This window comes from Cydia strobilella, chromosome 5 (genome assembly GCF_947568885.1).
Source record: "Cydia strobilella chromosome 5, ilCydStro3.1, whole genome shotgun sequence".
NCBI classification, from domain to species: domain Eukaryota; kingdom Metazoa; phylum Arthropoda; class Insecta; order Lepidoptera; family Tortricidae; genus Cydia; species Cydia strobilella.
In genome coordinates, this window is record NC_086045.1 from 96811 (window position 1) to 114936 (window position 18126).

Genomic DNA, 18126 nt, shown 5'->3' on the forward strand with positions numbered 1-18126 from the left:
TTCAACCTGCCCCAGTGAGTATACACTACCTACAGTACAGCTACTGTCCTAGACCCGGCGGCGCCGCGAGCAGACACGGCGGCGCCGCGACAACTCGTCACCAGCGACGGCACCTACGCCTCGCAGTCCGCCTTCAACCTGCCCCAGTGAGTATACACTACCTACAGTACAGCTACTGTCCTAGACCCGGCGGCGCCGCGAGCAGACACGGCGGCGCCGCGACAACTCGTCACCAGCGACGGCACCTACGCCTCGCAGTCCGCCTTCAACCTGCCCCAGTGAGTATACACTACCTACAGTACAGCTACTGTCCTAGACCCGGCGGCGCCGCGAGCAGACACGGCGGCGCCGCGACAACTCGTCACCAGCGACGGCACCTACGCCTCGCAGTCCGCCTTCAACCTGCCCCAGTGAGTATACACTACCTACAGTACAGCTACTGTCCTAGACCCGGCGGCGCCGCGAGCAGACACGGCGGCGCCGCGACAACTCGTCACCAGCGACGGCACCTACGCCTCGCAGTCCGCCTTCAACCTGCCCCAGTGAGTATACACTACCTACAGTACAGCTACTGTCCTAGACCCGGCGGCGCCGCGAGCAGACACGGCGGCGCCGCGACAACTCGTCACCAGCGACGGCACCTACGCCTCGCAGTCCGCCTTCAACCTGCCCCAGTGAGTATACACTACCTACAGTACAACTACTGTCCTAGATCCATTACCGACTAGATACGGAGACGAGCTGCGGGCTGACCGAGCTGACGGACGGGCGCTCGGCGGCATGTCGCAGCCGGGGCGGCTCGTGGTCGCAATATAGAATTAGCAGGAGGAGAGCTTACCGATCCGTCACAATTGACGGACCGATCGACGTCAATCGGCAGCGATCTCTGAAATTTTCTATAGTGTAATATCTCGTGAACGCAGCGTCGTAGACGGTTCGGGCGAACCGACCCTTAACACGTCTCGAAACTGACCGTTCCGCATGTTCCAGGACGGACCCCTCGTCCTCGTCCTCTCACGACGGCGGGCTGGCGCACGCGCTGGTCTCGGGGGAGAGCTTCACTGCGGCCGGCGCCTGCTCCGCGCTGGCCAAGCTCGCGCTCAAGCTGGACCACGGCCGCGCCACCAGGGCGCTGCATCTCATCTCCGCGCTGCTGGCCCAGCACAAGAAGAACGGTACGTACTGTGACTAGTTCTCTAGGCGAGCCGTCCTCGTCCCGAGTACTCGGGGAGAGCTTCACCGACTATAATCTGTGTATTATAACTTCATATATAACACTACAACCTTACTCTTTTCAATGTCGGATAGTCTACCTATGGCACTCGAGCATAAGAATTTTATCGATACGGTTTAGTGAACTTTTTGAAAATAGAACTTCATACATTTCGATAAAATATTTCTTGTTTAAGGAGATTCGATTCAATGCAAATTAGCCTACTTAAACACGCTGCCGCGTCGTATCTGCTCTGTGATCGGTTGGCCAACAAAAACATTTTATTTTATGTTGTAGTAGAAACAATCACTTCGTAAGTCAGAAACGCGCATGTGACACCTTTCATATAGCAACATCCATACCTTACGAAAACCGCGTAGCGTTGCTTGTTAGTCTCCCTAGGCTACGGTGGCCAAAATCGAAAAAAAAACTGTCCTAAAATTGAATTTAGCGCGGAGCAGGTACCAGGGCCTCATGAGTTACGAGGAGGTGTCGTCGTCCAACCCGCCGGGGGCGCCGGGCCCGGCGGCCGGGGCGCGCGCGAGTATGAAGGTATCGCGGGCTGCGGCAGCTCGCGTATCTTAGCTGTATACTTTTAGTTCGTTTACTTATATGATTCTACTAGTCGAAAGTATATTTTTTTGTCCTCGTAGAAAAAGTATCGTAGACAATAGTGATATAATCGAGCTTTTCAATCTCGTAACCTACTGAAGCAACTCGGCGAGCTTCGGTGCTTAAACACGGTACTCGACCGAAAAGCTCTCTATCATATCGCGATCGTATAAAATACTATAGTCCGGAGCCTATTTACTTTCCCCGGAATGACAATTCACCCGCCCAGTTTGACTCGAAATCGTTAGCGATACGAATGTATTATAAATGTTAAATAATAATGAGTCCCGTCGTTGTCGTCCGACAGGCCCTATCTCAAACCTGTCGCCGGTGTATTGACACGGAGTTACGTTCGCAGCGTCCCCGTCCTCGGGGCTGACCGCGGACGACGTGGAGCACGCGGCGCTGTGCCTGCGCGCGGCCGCGGCGCGCCCCGCCGTCGCCGTCGTGCGGGACGCGCTCGGCCCCCGCGCCCGGGCCGCGCTGCACGCGCTGTTGCAGGAGCAAGCTAGCTTGAGAGACAACAAGGAGGTAACTCATTATGGCCTAACCGTCGGTGCCCTACACCAGACCCGCCGTCGCCGTCGTGCGGGACGCGCTCGGCCCCCGCGCCCGGGCCGCACTGCACGCGCTGTTGCAGGAGCAAGCTAGCTTGAGAGACAACAAGGAGGTAATTCATTATGGCCTAACCGTCGGTGCCCTACACCAGACCCGCCGTCGCCGTCGTGCGGGACGCGCTCGGCCCCCGCGCCCGGGCCGCGCTGCACGCGCTGTTGCAGGAGCAAGCTAGCTTGAGAGACAACAAGGAGGTAACTCATTATGGCCTAACCGTCGGTGCCCTACACCAGACCCGCCGTCGCCGTCGTGCGGGACGCGCTCGGCCCCCGCGCCCGGGCCGCGCTGCACGCGCTGTTGCAGGAGCAAGCTAGCTTGAGAGACAACAAGGAGGTAACTCATTATGGCCTAACCGTCGGTGCCCTACACCAGACCCGCCGTCGCCGTCGTGCGGGACGCGCTCGGCCCCCGCGCCCGGGCCGCGCTGCACGCGCTGTTGCAGGAGCAAGCTAGCTTGAGAGACAACAAGGAGGTAACTCATTATGGCCTAACCGTCGGTGCCCTACACCAGACCCGCCGTCGCCGTCGTGCGGGACGCGCTCGGCCCCCGCGCCCGGGCCGCGCTGCACGCGCTGTTGCAGGAGCAAGCTAGCTTGAGAGACAACAAGGAGGTAACTCATTATGGCCTAACCGTCGGTGCCCTACACCAGACCCGCCGTCGCCGTCGTGCGGGACGCGCTCGGCCCCCGCGCCCGGGCCGCGCTGCACGCGCTGTTGCAGGAGCAAGCTAGCTTGAGAGACAACAAGGAGGTAACTCATTATGGCCTAACCGTCGGTGCCCTACACCAGACCCGCCGTCGCCGTCGTGCGGGACGCGCTCGGCCCCCGCGCCCGGGCCGCGCTGCACGCGCTGTTGCAGGAGCAAGCTAGCTTGAGAGACAACAAGGAGGTAACTCATTATGGCCTAACCGTCGGTGCCCTACACCAGACCCGCCGTCGCCGTCGTGCGGGACGCGCTCGGCCCCCGCGCCCGGGCCGCACTGCACGCGCTGTTGCAGGAGCAAGCTAGCTTGAGAGACAACAAGGAGGTAACTCATTATGGCCTAACCGTCGGTGCCCTACACCAGACCCGCCGTCGCCGTCGTGCGGGACGCGCTCGGCCCCCGCGCCCGGGCCGCACTGCACGCGCTGTTGCAGGAGCAAGCTAGCTTGAGAGACAACAAGGAGGTAATTCATTATGGCCTAACCGTCGGTGCCCTACACCAGACCCGCCGTCGCCGTCGTGCGGGACGCGCTCGGCCCCCGCGCCCGGGCCGCGCTGCACGCGCTGTTGCAGGAGCAAGCTAGCTTGAGAGACAACAAGGAGGTAACTCATTATGGCCTAACCGTCGGTGCCCTACACCAGACCCGCCGTCGCCGTCGTGCGGGACGCGCTCGGCCCCCGCGCCCGGGCCGCGCTGCACGCGCTGTTGCAGGAGCAAGCTAGCTTGAGAGACAACAAGGAGGTAACTCATTATGGCCTAACCGTCGGTGCCCTACACCAGACCCGCCGTCGCCGTCGTGCGGGACGCGCTCGGCCCCCGCGCCCGGGCCGCGCTGCACGCGCTGTTGCAGGAGCAAGCTAGCTTGAGAGACAACAAGGAGGTAACTCATTATGGCCTAACCGTCGGTGCCCTACACCAGACCCGCCGTCGCCGTCGTGCGGGACGCGCTCGGCCCCCGCGCCCGGGCCGCGCTGCACGCGCTGTTGCAGGAGCAAGCTAGCTTGAGAGACAACAAGGAGGTAACTCATTATGGCCTAACCGTCGGTGCCCTACACCAGACCCGCCGTCGCCGTCGTGCGGGACGCGCTCGGCCCCCGCGCCCGGGCCGCGCTGCACGCGCTGTTGCAGGAGCAAGCTAGCTTGAGAGACAACAAGGAGGTAATTCATTATGGCCTAACCGTCGGTGCCCTACACCAGACCCGCCGTCGCCGTCGTGCGGGACGCGCTCGGCCCCCGCGCCCGGGCCGCACTGCACGCGCTGTTGCAGGAGCAAGCTAGCTTGAGAGACAACAAGGAGGTAATTCATTATGGCCTAACCGTCGGTGCCCTACACCAGACCCGCCGTCGCCGTCGTGCGGGACGCGCTCGGCCCCCGCGCCCGGGCCGCGCTGCACGCGCTGTTGCAGGAGCAAGCTAGCTTGAGAGACAACAAGGAGGTAACTCATTATGGCCTAACCGTCGGTGCCCTACACCAGACCCGCCGTCGCCGTCGTGCGGGACGCGCTCGGCCCCCGCGCCCGGGCCGCGCTGCACGCGCTGTTGCAGGAGCAAGCTAGCTTGAGAGACAACAAGGAGGTAACTCATTATGGCCTAACCGTCGGTGCCCTACACCAGACCCGCCGTCGCCGTCGTGCGGGACGCGCTCGGCCCCCGCGCCCGGGCCGCGCTGCACGCGCTGTTGCAGGAGCAAGCTAGCTTGAGAGACAACAAGGAGGTAATTCATTATGGCCTAACCGTCGGTGCCCTACACCAGACCCGCCGTCGCCGTCGTGCGGGACGCGCTCGGCCCCCGCGCCCGGGCCGCACTGCACGCGCTGTTGCAGGAGCAAGCTAGCTTGAGAGACAACAAGGAGGTAATTCATTATGGCCTAACCGTCGGTGCCCTACACCAGACCCGCCGTCGCCGTCGTGCGGGACGCGCTCGGCCCCCGCGCCCGGGCCGCGCTGCACGCGCTGTTGCAGGAGCAAGCTAGCTTGAGAGACAACAAGGAGGTAACTCATTATGGCCTAACCGTCGGTGCCCTACACCAGACCCGCCGTCGCCGTCGTGCGGGACGCGCTCGGCCCCCGCGCCCGGGCCGCGCTGCACGCGCTGTTGCAGGAGCAAGCTAGCTTGAGAGACAACAAGGAGGTAACTCATTATGGCCTAACCGTCGGTGCCCTACACCAGACCCGCCGTCGCCGTCGTGCGGGACGCGCTCGGCCCCCGCGCCCGGGCCGCGCTGCACGCGCTGTTGCAGGAGCAAGCTAGCTTGAGAGACAACAAGGAGGTAATTCATTATGGCCTAACCGTCGGTGCCCTACACCAGACCCGCCGTCGCCGTCGTGCGGGACGCGCTCGGCCCCCGCGCCCGGGCCGCACTGCACGCGCTGTTGCAGGAGCAAGCTAGCTTGAGAGACAACAAGGAGGTAATTCATTATGGCCTAACCGTCGGTGCCCTACACCAGACCCGCCGTCGCCGTCGTGCGGGACGCGCTCGGCCCCCGCGCCCGGGCCGCGCTGCACGCGCTGTTGCAGGAGCAAGCTAGCTTGAGAGACAACAAGGAGGTAACTCATTATGGCCTAACCGTCGGTGCCCTACACCAGACCCGCCGTCGCCGTCGTGCGGGACGCGCTCGGCCCCCGCGCCCGGGCCGCGCTGCACGCGCTGTTGCAGGAGCAAGCTAGCTTGAGAGACAACAAGGAGGTAATTCATTATGGCCTAACCGTCGGTGCCCTACACCAGACCCGCCGTCGCCGTCGTGCGGGACGCGCTCGGCCCCCGCGCCCGGGCCGCACTGCACGCGCTGTTGCAGGAGCAAGCTAGCTTGAGAGACAACAAGGAGGTAATTCATTATGGCCTAACCGTCGGTGCCCTACACCAGACCCGCCGTCGCCGTCGTGCGGGACGCGCTCGGCCCCCGCGCCCGGGCCGCGCTGCACGCGCTGTTGCAGGAGCAAGCTAGCTTGAGAGACAACAAGGAGGTAACTCATTATGGCCTAACCGTCGGTGCCCTACACCAGACCCGCCGTCGCCGTCGTGCGGGACGCGCTCGGCCCCCGCGCCCGGGCCGCGCTGCACGCGCTGTTGCAGGAGCAAGCTAGCTTGAGAGACAACAAGGAGGTAATTCATTATGGCCTAACCGTCGGTGCCCTACACCAGACCCGCCGTCGCCGTCGTGCGGGACGCGCTCGGCCCCCGCGCCCGGGCCGCGCTGCACGCGCTGTTGCAGGAGCAAGCTAGCTTGAGAGACAACAAGGAGGTAACTCATTATGGCCTAACCGTCGGTGCCCTACACCAGACCCGCCGTCGCCGTCGTGCGGGACGCGCTCGGCCCCCGCGCCCGGGCCGCGCTGCACGCGCTGTTGCAGGAGCAAGCTAGCTTGAGAGACAACAAGGAGGTAATTCATTATGGCCTAACCGTCGGTGCCCTACACCAGACCCGCCGTCGCCGTCGTGCGGGACGCGCTCGGCCCCCGCGCCCGGGCCGCACTGCACGCGCTGTTGCAGGAGCAAGCTAGCTTGAGAGACAACAAGGAGGTAATTCATTATGGCCTAACCGTCGGTGCCCTACACCAGACCCGCCGTCGCCGTCGTGCGGGACGCGCTCGGCCCCCGCGCCCGGGCCGCGCTGCACGCGCTGTTGCAGGAGCAAGCTAGCTTGAGAGACAACAAGGAGGTAACTCATTATGGCCTAACCGTCGGTGCCCTACACCAGACCCGCCGTCGCGCGCCCGTGCGGGACGCGCTCGGCCCCCGCGCCCGGGCCGCGCTGCACGCGCTGTTGCAGGAGCAAGCTAGCTTGAGAGACAACAAGGAGGTAATTCATTATGGCCTAACCGTCGGTGCCCTACACCAGACCCGCCGTCGCCGTCGTGCGGGACGCGCTCGGCCCCCGCGCCCGGGCCGCGCTGCACGCGCTGTTGCAGGAGCAAGCTAGCTTGAGAGACAACAAGGAGGTAATTCATTATGGCCTAACCGTCGGTGCCCTACACCAGACCCGCCGTCGCCGTCGTGCGGGACGCGCTCGGCCCCCGCGCCCGGGCCGCGCTGCACGCGCTGTTGCAGGAGCAAGCTAGCTTGAGAGACAACAAGGAGGTAATTCATTATGGCCTAACCGTCGGTGCCCTACACCAGACCCGCCGTCGCCGTCGTGCGGGACGCGCTCGGCCCCCGCGCCCGGGCCGCGCTGCACGCGCTGTTGCAGGAGCAAGCTAGCTTGAGAGACAACAAGGAGGTAATTCATTATGGCCTAACCGTCGGTGCCCTACACCAGACCCGCCGTCGCCGTCGTGCGGGACGCGCTCGGCCCCCGCGCCCGGGCCGCACTGCACGCGCTGTTGCAGGAGCAAGCTAGCTTGAGAGACAACAAGGAGGTAATTCATTATGGCCTAACCGTCGGTGCCCTACACCAGACCCGCCGTCGCCGTCGTGCGGGACGCGCTCGGCCCCCGCGCCCGGGCCGCGCTGCACGCGCTGTTGCAGGAGCAAGCTAGCTTGAGAGACAACAAGGAGGTAACTCATTATGGCCTAACCGTCGGTGCCCTACACCAGACCCGCCGTCGCCGTCGTGCGGGACGCGCTCGGCCCCCGCGCCCGGGCCGCGCTGCACGCGCTGTTGCAGGAGCAAGCTAGCTTGAGAGACAACAAGGAGGTAATTCATTATGGCCTAACCGTCGGTGCCCTACACCAGACCCGCCGTCGCCGTCGTGCGGGACGCGCTCGGCCCCCGCGCCCGGGCCGCGCTGCACGCGCTGTTGCAGGAGCAAGCTAGCTTGAGAGACAACAAGGAGGTAATTCATTATGGCCTAACCGTCGGTGCCCTACACCAGACCCGCCGTCGCCGTCGTGCGGGACGCGCTCGGCCCCCGCGCCCGGGCCGCGCTGCACGCGCTGTTGCAGGAGCAAGCTAGCTTGAGAGACAACAAGGAGGTAATTCATTATGGCCTAACCGTCGGTGCCCTACACCAGACCCGCCGTCGCCGTCGTGCGGGACGCGCTCGGCCCCCGCGCCCGGGCCGCACTGCACGCGCTGTTGCAGGAGCAAGCTAGCTTGAGAGACAACAAGGAGGTAATTCATTATGGCCTAACCGTCGGTGCCCTACACCAGACCCGCCGTCGCCGTCGTGCGGGACGCGCTCGGCCCCCGCGCCCGGGCCGCGCTGCACGCGCTGTTGCAGGAGCAAGCTAGCTTGAGAGACAACAAGGAGGTAACTCATTATGGCCTAACCGTCGGTGCCCTACACCAGACCCGCCGTCGCCGTCGTGCGGGACGCGCTCGGCCCCCGCGCCCGGGCCGCGCTGCACGCGCTGTTGCAGGAGCAAGCTAGCTTGAGAGACAACAAGGAGGTAATTCATTATGGCCTAACCGTCGGTGCCCTACACCAGACCCGCCGTCGCCGTCGTGCGGGACGCGCTCGGCCCCCGCGCCCGGGCCGCGCTGCACGCGCTGTTGCAGGAGCAAGCTAGCTTGAGAGACAACAAGGAGGTAATTCATTATGGCCTAACCGTCGGTGCCCTACACCAGACCCGCCGTCGCCGTCGTGCGGGACGCGCTCGGCCCCCGCGCCCGGGCCGCGCTGCACGCGCTGTTGCAGGAGCAAGCTAGCTTGAGAGACAACAAGGAGGTAATTCATTATGGCCTAACCGTCGGTGCCCTACACCAGACCCGCCGTCGCCGTCGTGCGGGACGCGCTCGGCCCCCGCGCCCGGGCCGCGCTACACGCGCTGTTGCAGGAGCAAGCTAGCTTGAGAGACAACAAGGAGGTAATTCATTATGGCCTAACCGTCGGTGCCCTACACCAGACCCGCCGTCGCCGTCGTGCGGGACGCGCTCGGCCCCCGCGCCCGGGCCGCGCTGCACGCGCTGTTGCAGGAGCAAGCTAGCTTGAGAGACAACAAGGAGGTAATTCATTATGGCCTAACCGTCGGTGCCCTACACCAGACCCGCCGTCGCCGTCGTGCGGGACGCGCTCGGCCCCCGCGCCCGGGCCGCACTGCACGCGCTGTTGCAGGAGCAAGCTAGCTTGAGAGACAACAAGGAGGTAATTCATTATGGCCTAACCGTCGGTGCCCTACACCAGACCCGCCGTCGCCGTCGTGCGGGACGCGCTCGGCCCCCGCGCCCGGGCCGCGCTACACGCGCTGTTGCAGGAGCAAGCTAGCTTGAGAGACAACAAGGAGGTAATTCATTATGGCCTAACCGTCGGTGCCCTACACCAGACCCGCCGTCGCCGTCGTGCGGGACGCGCTCGGCCCCCGCGCCCGGGCCGCGCTGCACGCGCTGTTGCAGGAGCAAGCTAGCTTGAGAGACAACAAGGAGGTAATTCATTATGGCCTAACCGTCGGTGCCCTACACCAGACCCGCCGTCGCCGTCGTGCGGGACGCGCTCGGCCCCCGCGCCCGGGCCGCGCTACACGCGCTGTTGCAGGAGCAAGCTAGCTTGAGAGACAACAAGGAGGTAATTCATTATGGCCTAACCGTCGGTGCCCTACACCAGACCCGCCGTCGCCGTCGTGCGGGACGCGCTCGGCCCCCGCGCCCGGGCCGCACTGCACGCGCTGTTGCAGGAGCAAGCTAGCTTGAGAGACAACAAGGAGGTAATTCATTATGGCCTAACCGTCGGTGCCCTACACCAGACCCGCCGTCGCCGTCGTGCGGGCGCGGGCGCTCTCCGCCCGCACTTAACGTATTATTGCAGGAGCGAGCCGGCCTCGGGGACGACAGGGCAGGTACCCGACTGATGACCTCCCCGCCGCTGCCGGCCCGCGCGCTCTCCGCCCGCACTTAACGTATTACTGCAGGAGCGAGCCGGCCTCGGGGACGACAGGGCAGGTACCCGACTGATGACCTCCCCGCCGCTGCCGGCCCGCGCGCTCTCCGCCCGCACTTAACGTATTACTGCAGGAGCGAGCCGGCCTCGGGGACGACAGGGCAGGTACCCGACTGATGACCTCCCCGCCGCTGCCGGCCCGCGCGCTCTCCGCCCGCACTTAACGTATTACTGCAGGAGCGAGCCGGCCTCGGGGACGACAGGGCAGGTACCCGACTGATGACCTCCCGCCGCTGCCGGCCCGCGCGCTCTCCGCCCGCACTTAACGTATTACTGCAGGAGCGAGCCGGCCTCGGGGACGACAGGGCAGGTACCCGACTGATGACCTCCCCGCCGCTGCCGGCCCGCGCGCTCTCCGCCCGCACTTAACGTATTACTGCAGGAGCGAGCCGGCCTCGGGGACGACAGGGCAGGTACCCGACTGATGACCTCCCCGCCGCTGCCGGCCCGCGCGCTCTCCGCCCGCACTTAACGTATTACTGCAGGAGCGAGCCGGCCTCGGGGACGACAGGGCAGGTACCCGACTGATGACCTCCCCGCCGCTGCCGGCCCGCGCGCTCTCCGCCCGCACTTAACGTATTACTGCAGGAGCGAGCCGGCCTCGGGGACGACAGGGCAGGTACCCGACTGATGACCTCCCCGCCGCTGCCGGCCCGCGCGCTCTCCGCCCGCACTTAACGTATTACTGCAGGAGCGAGCCGGCCTCGGGACGACAGGGCAGGTACCCGACTGATGACCTCCCCGCCGCTGCCGGCCCGCGCGCTCTCCGCCCGCACTTAACGTATTACTGCAGGAGCGAGCCGGCCTCGGGGACGACAGGGCAGGTACCCGACTGATGACCTCCCCGCCGCTGCCGGCCCGCGCGCTCTCCGCCCGCACTTAACGTATTACTGCAGGAGCGAGCCGGCCTCGGGGACGACAGGGCAGGTACCCGACTGATGACCTCCCCGCCGCTGCCGGCCCGCGCGCTCTCCGCCCGCACTTAACGTATTACTGCAGGAGCGAGCCGGCCTCGGGGACGACAGGGCAGGTACCCGACTGATGACCTCCCCGCCGCTGCCGGCCCGCGCGCTCTCCGCCCGCACTTAACGTATTACTGCAGGAGCGAGCCGGCCTCGGGGACGACAGGGCAGGTACCCGACTGATGACCTCCCCGCCGCTGCCGGCCCGCGCGCTCTCCGCCCGCACTTAACGTATTACTGCAGGAGCGAGCCGGCCTCGGGGACGACAGGGCAGGTACCCGACTGATGACCTCCCCGCCGCTGCCGGCCCGCGCGCTCTCCGCCCGCACTTAACGTATTACTGCAGGAGCGAGCCGGCCTCGGGGACGACAGGGCAGGTACCCGACTGATGACCTCCCCGCCGCTGCCGGCCCGCGCGCTCTCCGCCCGCACTTAACGTATTACTGCAGGAGCGAGCCGGCCTCGGGGACGACAGGGCAGGTACCCGACTGATGACCTCCCCGCCGCTGCCGGCCCGCGCGCGACCGCGGCCGGACCGCATATTAAAACTACTCAAACGATACTCGAAATATTGACCGTGAAACATATATTGTTTTACCTCACTAGAAAATGTGTACTGTCTATGAATTCGGGCCGATTTTACATTTATTTCTATTTGACATAATTTTTGTGACACCTGACTTAAAATCGCAGGCGCCTTATAAGATGAACGATACGATGTACTTATTCATCGGTTCGGAGGCTCATTTGCTCTTAAAAACGTGCGATAAACGAACACGGTCAACAATAAAGTATTTATAAAATTATCATACAAAAAATATTGCATATAAAACATGTTCCGTATTGTATGAAACGTAAAACCGTCCGGAGAAAAAACCGGCGCCCCAGTCGTGCCAACCGCAATGCTGAGGAAGGACCGTTTCGGCCTTACATCTTTGTCTTTATCTGTGTTCTTTATATTTCTTCTTTCACACGTTTATTTAAATGCATTTTGTAATATAACTATTGATGTGATGCCCGAATAAACATTATTCTGTTATATCCTAATAGGAGACAGTTTTCATCGTCATGTATTTTCAAGGGACAGCGGGACGGCACGGTCGCGGCCAATCGGAGCGACTAATTTTATAATAATTTAGTCCAACGGTATTTCGGGTCGGCGAAATTGACCAATCATAATCATTCTCGGTCAAAGAAAACCCATACCTGAACTTCGACTTCGCAATCGGCCACCCGGGGAGCGGACGTATATTAATTTTGTAGTCTCTCGGAGGCTGATATTTTGCTCGAAGGTAGTCTTTTATGATTTTTTCGTTCGCCGATTACGAGGCAACGGATGAAAGTAATATATTATGAATGGATCGACAGGAGGAGGAGAGCGGCTCGGCGGCGTCGGTCCCGGTGGAGGCCGGCATCACGTTCGCGGCGCTGGCGGGCGTCGGCGCCGCCGCCTCCGCCGCCTCCGCGACCTGTCACGACATGTTCGAGCTGTCGCTGTCCCGCGCCGTCGACGGTACGGATACGGACGTCACCCGTTCATGGCATACCTACTGGCCGGCGCTAGGGGCTTGCAGTAATGCGTAACACATGTTGTAGGTCGCACGACGGCGCACGAAGAGAAGGGCAAGCTGTCGAAGGTGACGCAGCTGACCGGCTTCTCCGACCCCGTGTACGCCGAGTGCATAGTGGCCGTCAACCAGTACGACATCGTGCTCGACGTGCTCGTCGTCAACCAGACCGGTACCCTATATACACACACACACACACACACGCACGCATACACGCACACGCATATAAAAACCAAATTTTGGGTTATTTTTTTCAATTGCGTAAAAAATAATAGATTCTTTTATGTTTTTGTATTTTTTGTTTTTATGTCGGTTCCAGGTATACTTTTGGTGGCCCATCCCTACGAATTAATATGTGTACATAAAATACCAAGTTTTAACACTCTTCCCCAGACGACACCCTCCAGAACTGCACCGTGGAGCTGGCGACCCTCGGCGACCTGCGTCTCGTGGAGCGACCCGCGGCAGTCGTGCTAGCGCCGCGCGACTTCGCCACCATTAAGGCGCACGTCAAAGTGGCTTCCACGGAAAACGGCATCATTTTCGGCAATATAGGTACGTAACCAACTTTATAAGGCGGAGGGAATATATTTCTCACGATGATTTTGAACTGTGTATTAACGTGAAAGAGTTTAATTTTGCGTAATTTCTTACATCTTTGTGCCCGTTAAAGGTTTAATACTTACCGATTGGTTTCGACCGCGAATAGAATAATATTCGGCAACATTGGTAGCTGACTATATATAAACATTAGAATCAGTATTTATGTAATATAATATTTCCGTCAGTGTACGAGGTGACGGGCGCGTCCATGGACCGCGGGGTGGTGGTCCTCAACGACATCCACATCGACATCGTGGACTACATCCAGCCCGCCACCTGCTCCGATGCTGACTTCAGACAGATGTGGGCGGAGTTTGAATGGGAGAACAAGGTATTATATACGCAAGACTTTAACGAACTATATAATAACGAATTATACAAGGCTGAATAACCACATGGGAATGGTGCCGCGAGCGACGCGCATGTTGACTACGACAAATATTGTAATTCTGCGCAGAAGCTTTGACGTATAACATTTTATTTTAGCCCATCAAAACTTCATTATCAGACAACATTTCGCTAAATATATCGTATTGGCCCTTAAACTGACTATACAGACCGCCGACAGTTGACCGCTGTAGCGAATTGTGAACATGTACACAACTGACGGCCATGTGTGTCGCAGGTGTCGGTGAACACCAACATCACGGACCTGCGCGAGTACCTGCAGCACCTGCTCGCCTCCACCAACATGAAGTGCCTCACGCCGGACAAGGTACGGTATAACCTCACCAGCATGTGTGTCGCAGGTGTCGGTGAACACCAACATCACGGACCTGCGCGAGTACCTGCAGCACCTGCTCGCCTCCACCAACATGAAGTGCCTCACGCCGGACAAGGTACGGTATAACCTCACCAGCATGTGTGTAGCAGGTGTCGGTGAACACCAACATGAAGTGCCTCACGCCGGACAAGGTACGGTATAACCTCACCAGCATGTGTGTCGCAGGTGTCGGTGAACACCAACATCACGGACCTGCGCGAGTACCTGCAGCACCTGCTCGCCTCCACCAACATGAAGTGCCTCACGCCGGACAAGGTACGGTATAACCTCACCAGCATGTGTGTCGCAGGTGTCGGTGAACACCAACATCACGGACCTGCGCGAGTACCTGCAGCACCTGCTCGCCTCCACCAACATGAAGTGCCTCACGCCGGACAAGGTACGGTATAACCTCACCAGCATGTGTGTAGCAGGTGTCGGTGAACACCAACATCACGGACCTGCGCGAGTACCTGCAGCACCTGCTCGCCTCCACCAACATGAAGTGCCTCACGCCGGACAAGGTACGGTATAACCTCACCAGCATGTGTGTCGCAGGTGTCGGTGAACACCAACATCACGGACCTGCGCGAGTACCTGCAGCACCTGCTCGCCTCCACCAACATGAAGTGCCTCACGCCGGACAAGGTACGGTATAACCTCACCAGCATGTGTGTCGCAGGTGTCGGTGAACACCAACATCACGGACCTGCGCGAGTACCTGCAGCACCTGCTCGCCTCCACCAACATGAAGTGCCTCACGCCGGACAAGGTACGGTATAACCTCACCAGCATGTGTGTAGCAGGTGTCGGTGAACACCAACATCACGGACCTGCGCGAGTACCTGCAGCACCTGCTCGCCTCCACCAACATGAAGTGCCTCACGCCGGACAAGGTACGGTATAACCTCACCAGCATGTGTGTCGCAGGTGTCGGTGAACACCAACATCACGGACCTGCGCGAGTACCTGCAGCACCTGCTCGCCTCCACCAACATGAAGTGCCTCACGCCGGACAAGGTACGGTATAACCTCACCAGCATGTGTGTCGCAGGTGTCGGTGAACACCAACATCACGGACCTGCGCGAGTACCTGCAGCACCTGCTCGCCTCCACCAACATGAAGTGCCTCACGCCGGACAAGGTACGGTATAACCTCACCAGCATGTGTGTCGCAGGTGTCGGTGAACACCAACATCACGGACCTGCGCGAGTACCTGCAGCACCTGCTCGCCTCCACCAACATGAAGTGCCTCACGCCGGACAAGGTACGGTATAACCTCACCAGCATGTGTGTCGCAGGTGTCGGTGAACACCAACATGAAGTGCCTCACGCCGGACAAGGTACGGTATAACCTCACCAGCATGTGTGTCGCAGGTGTCGGTGAACACCAACATGAAGTGCCTCACGCCGGACAAGGTACGGTATAACCTCACCAGCATGTGTGTCGCAGGTGTCGGTGAACACCAACATGAAGTGCCTCACGCCGGACAAGGTACGGTATAACCTCACCAGCATGTGTGTCGCAGGTGTCGGTGAACACCAACATGAAGTGCCTCACGCCGGACAAGGTACGGTATAACCTCACCAGCATGTGTGTAGCAGGTGTCGGTGAACACCAACATCACGGACCTGCGCGAGTACCTGCAGCACCTGCTCGCCTCCACCAACATTAAGTGCCTCACGCCGGACAAGGTACGGTATAACCTCACCAGCATGTGTGTCGCAGGTGTCGGTGAACACCAACATCACGGACCTGCGCGAGTACCTGCAGCACCTGCTCGCCTCCACCAACATGAAGTGCCTCACGCCGGACAAGGTACGGTATAACCTCACCAGCATGTGTGTCGCAGGTGTCGGTGAACACCAACATCACGGACCTGCGCGAGTACCTGCAGCACCTGCTCGCCTCCACCAACATGAAGTGCCTCACGCCGGACAAGGTACGGTATAACCTCACCAGCATGTGTGTAGCAGGTGTCGGTGAACACCAACATCACGGACCTGCGCGAGTACCTGCAGCACCTGCTCGCCTCCACCAACATGAAGTGCCTCACGCCGGACAAGGTACGGTATAACCTCACCAGCATGTGTGTCGCAGGTGTCGGTGAACACCAACATGAAGTGCCTCACGCCGGACAAGGTACGGTATAACCTCACCAGCATGTGTGTCGCAGGTGTCGGTGAACACCAACATGAAGTGCCTCACGCCGGACAAGGTACGGTATAACCTCACCAGCATGTGTGTCGCAGGTGTCGGTAAACACCAACATGAAGTGCCTCACGCCGGACAAGGTACGGTATAACCTCACCAGCATGTGTGTCGCAGGTGTCGGTGAACACCAACATGAAGTGCCTCACGCCGGACAAGGTACGGTATAACCTCACCAGCATGTGTGTCGCAGGTGTCGGTGAACACCAACATGAAGTGCCTCACGCCGGACAAGGTACGGTATAACCTCACCAGCATGTGTGTCGCAGGTGTCGGTGAACACCAACATGAAGTGCCTCACGCCGGACAAGGTACGGTATAACCTCACCAGCATGTGTGTCGCAGGTGTCGGTGAACACCAACATGAAGTGCCTCACGCCGGACAAGGTACGGTATAACCTCACCAGCATGTGTGTCGCAGGTGTCGGTGAACACCAACATGAAGTGCCTCACGCCGGACAAGGTACGGTATAACCTCACCAGCATGTGTGTCGCAGGTGTCGGTGAACACCAACATGAAGTGCCTCACGCCGGACAAGGTACGGTATAACCTCACCAGCATGTGTGTAGCAGGTGTCGGTGAACACCAACATCACGGACCTGCGCGAGTACCTGCAGCACCTGCTCGCCTCCACCAACATGAAGTGCCTCACGCCGGACAAGGTACGGTATAACCTCACCAGCATGTGTGTCGCAGGTGTCGGTGAACACCAACATCACGGACCTGCGCGAGTACCTGCAGCACCTGCTCGCCTCCACCAACATGAAGTGCCTCACGCCGGACAAGGTACGGTATAACCTCACCAGCATGTGTGTCGCAGGTGTCGGTGAACACCAACATCACGGACCTGCGCGAGTACCTGCAGCACCTGCTCGCCTCCACCAACATGAAGTGCCTCACGCCGGACAAGGTACGGTATAACCTCACCAGCATGTGTGTAGCAGGTGTCGGTGAACACCAACATCACGGACCTGCGCGAGTACCTGCAGCACCTGCTCGCCTCCACCAACATGAAGTGCCTCACGCCGGACAAGGTACGGTATAACCTCACCAGCATGTGTGTCGCAGGTGTCGGTGAACACCAACATGAAGTGCCTCACGCCGGACAAGGTACGGTATAACCTCACCAGCATGTGTGTCGCAGGTGTCGGTGAACACCAACATGAAGTGCCTCACGCCGGACAAGGTACGGTATAACCTCACCAGCATGTGTGTCGCAGGTGTCGGTGAACACCAACATGAAGTGCCTCACGCCGGACAAGGTACGGTATAACCTCACCAGCATGTGTGTCGCAGGTGTCGGTGAACACCAACATGAAGTGCCTCACGCCGGACAAGGTACGGTATAACCTCACCAGCATGTGTGTCGCAGGTGTCGGTGAACACCAACATGAAGTGCCTCACGCCGGACAAGGTACGGTATAACCTCACCAGCATGTGTGTCGCAGGTGTCGGTGAACACCAACATGAAGTGCCTCACGCCGGACAAGGTACGGTATAACCTCACCAGCATGTGTGTCGCAGGTGTCGGTGAACACCAACATGAAGTGCCTCACGCCGGACAAGGTACGGTATAACCTCACCAGCATGTGTGTCGCAGGTGTCGGTGAACACCAACATGAAGTGCCTCACGCCGGACAAGGTACGGTATAACCTCACCAGCATGTGTGTCGCAGGTGTCGGTGAACACCAACATGAAGTGCCTCACGCCGGACAAGGTACGGTATAACCTCACCAGCATGTGTGTCGCAGGTGTCGGTGAACACCAACATGAAGTGCCTCACGCCGGACAAGGTACGGTATAACCTCACCAGCATGTGTGTCGCAGGTGTCGGTGAACACCAACATGAAGTGCCTCACGCCGGACAAGGTACGGTATAACCTCACCAGCATGTGTGTCGCAGGTGTCGGTGAACACCAACATGAAGTGCCTCACGCCGGACAAGGTACGGTATAACCTCACCAGCATGTGTGTCGCAGGTGTCGGTGAACACCAACATGAAGTGCCTCACGCCGGACAAGGTACGGTATAACCTCACCAGCATGTGTGTCGCAGGT

The 18126-nt window shown here is 60.9% G+C and overlaps 1 protein-coding gene across 1 annotated transcript in view; it reads left to right on the plus strand.

Annotated features, from left to right (window-relative positions):
- Positions 1 to 18126, plus strand: part of LOC134741263 (coatomer subunit beta) — a 41720-nt gene that overhangs the window by 16089 nt on the left and 7505 nt on the right. The window contains exons 12-18 of the mRNA XM_063673974.1: positions 991 to 1175; positions 2184 to 2356; positions 12289 to 12433; positions 12517 to 12660; positions 12882 to 13043; positions 13277 to 13422; positions 13717 to 13806. Of these exons, the coding sequence (XP_063530044.1) occupies positions 991 to 1175; positions 2184 to 2356; positions 12289 to 12433; positions 12517 to 12660; positions 12882 to 13043; positions 13277 to 13422; positions 13717 to 13806 (1045 nt within the window). The remainder of the gene's footprint in view (positions 1 to 990; positions 1176 to 2183; positions 2357 to 12288; positions 12434 to 12516; positions 12661 to 12881; positions 13044 to 13276; positions 13423 to 13716; positions 13807 to 18126) is intronic.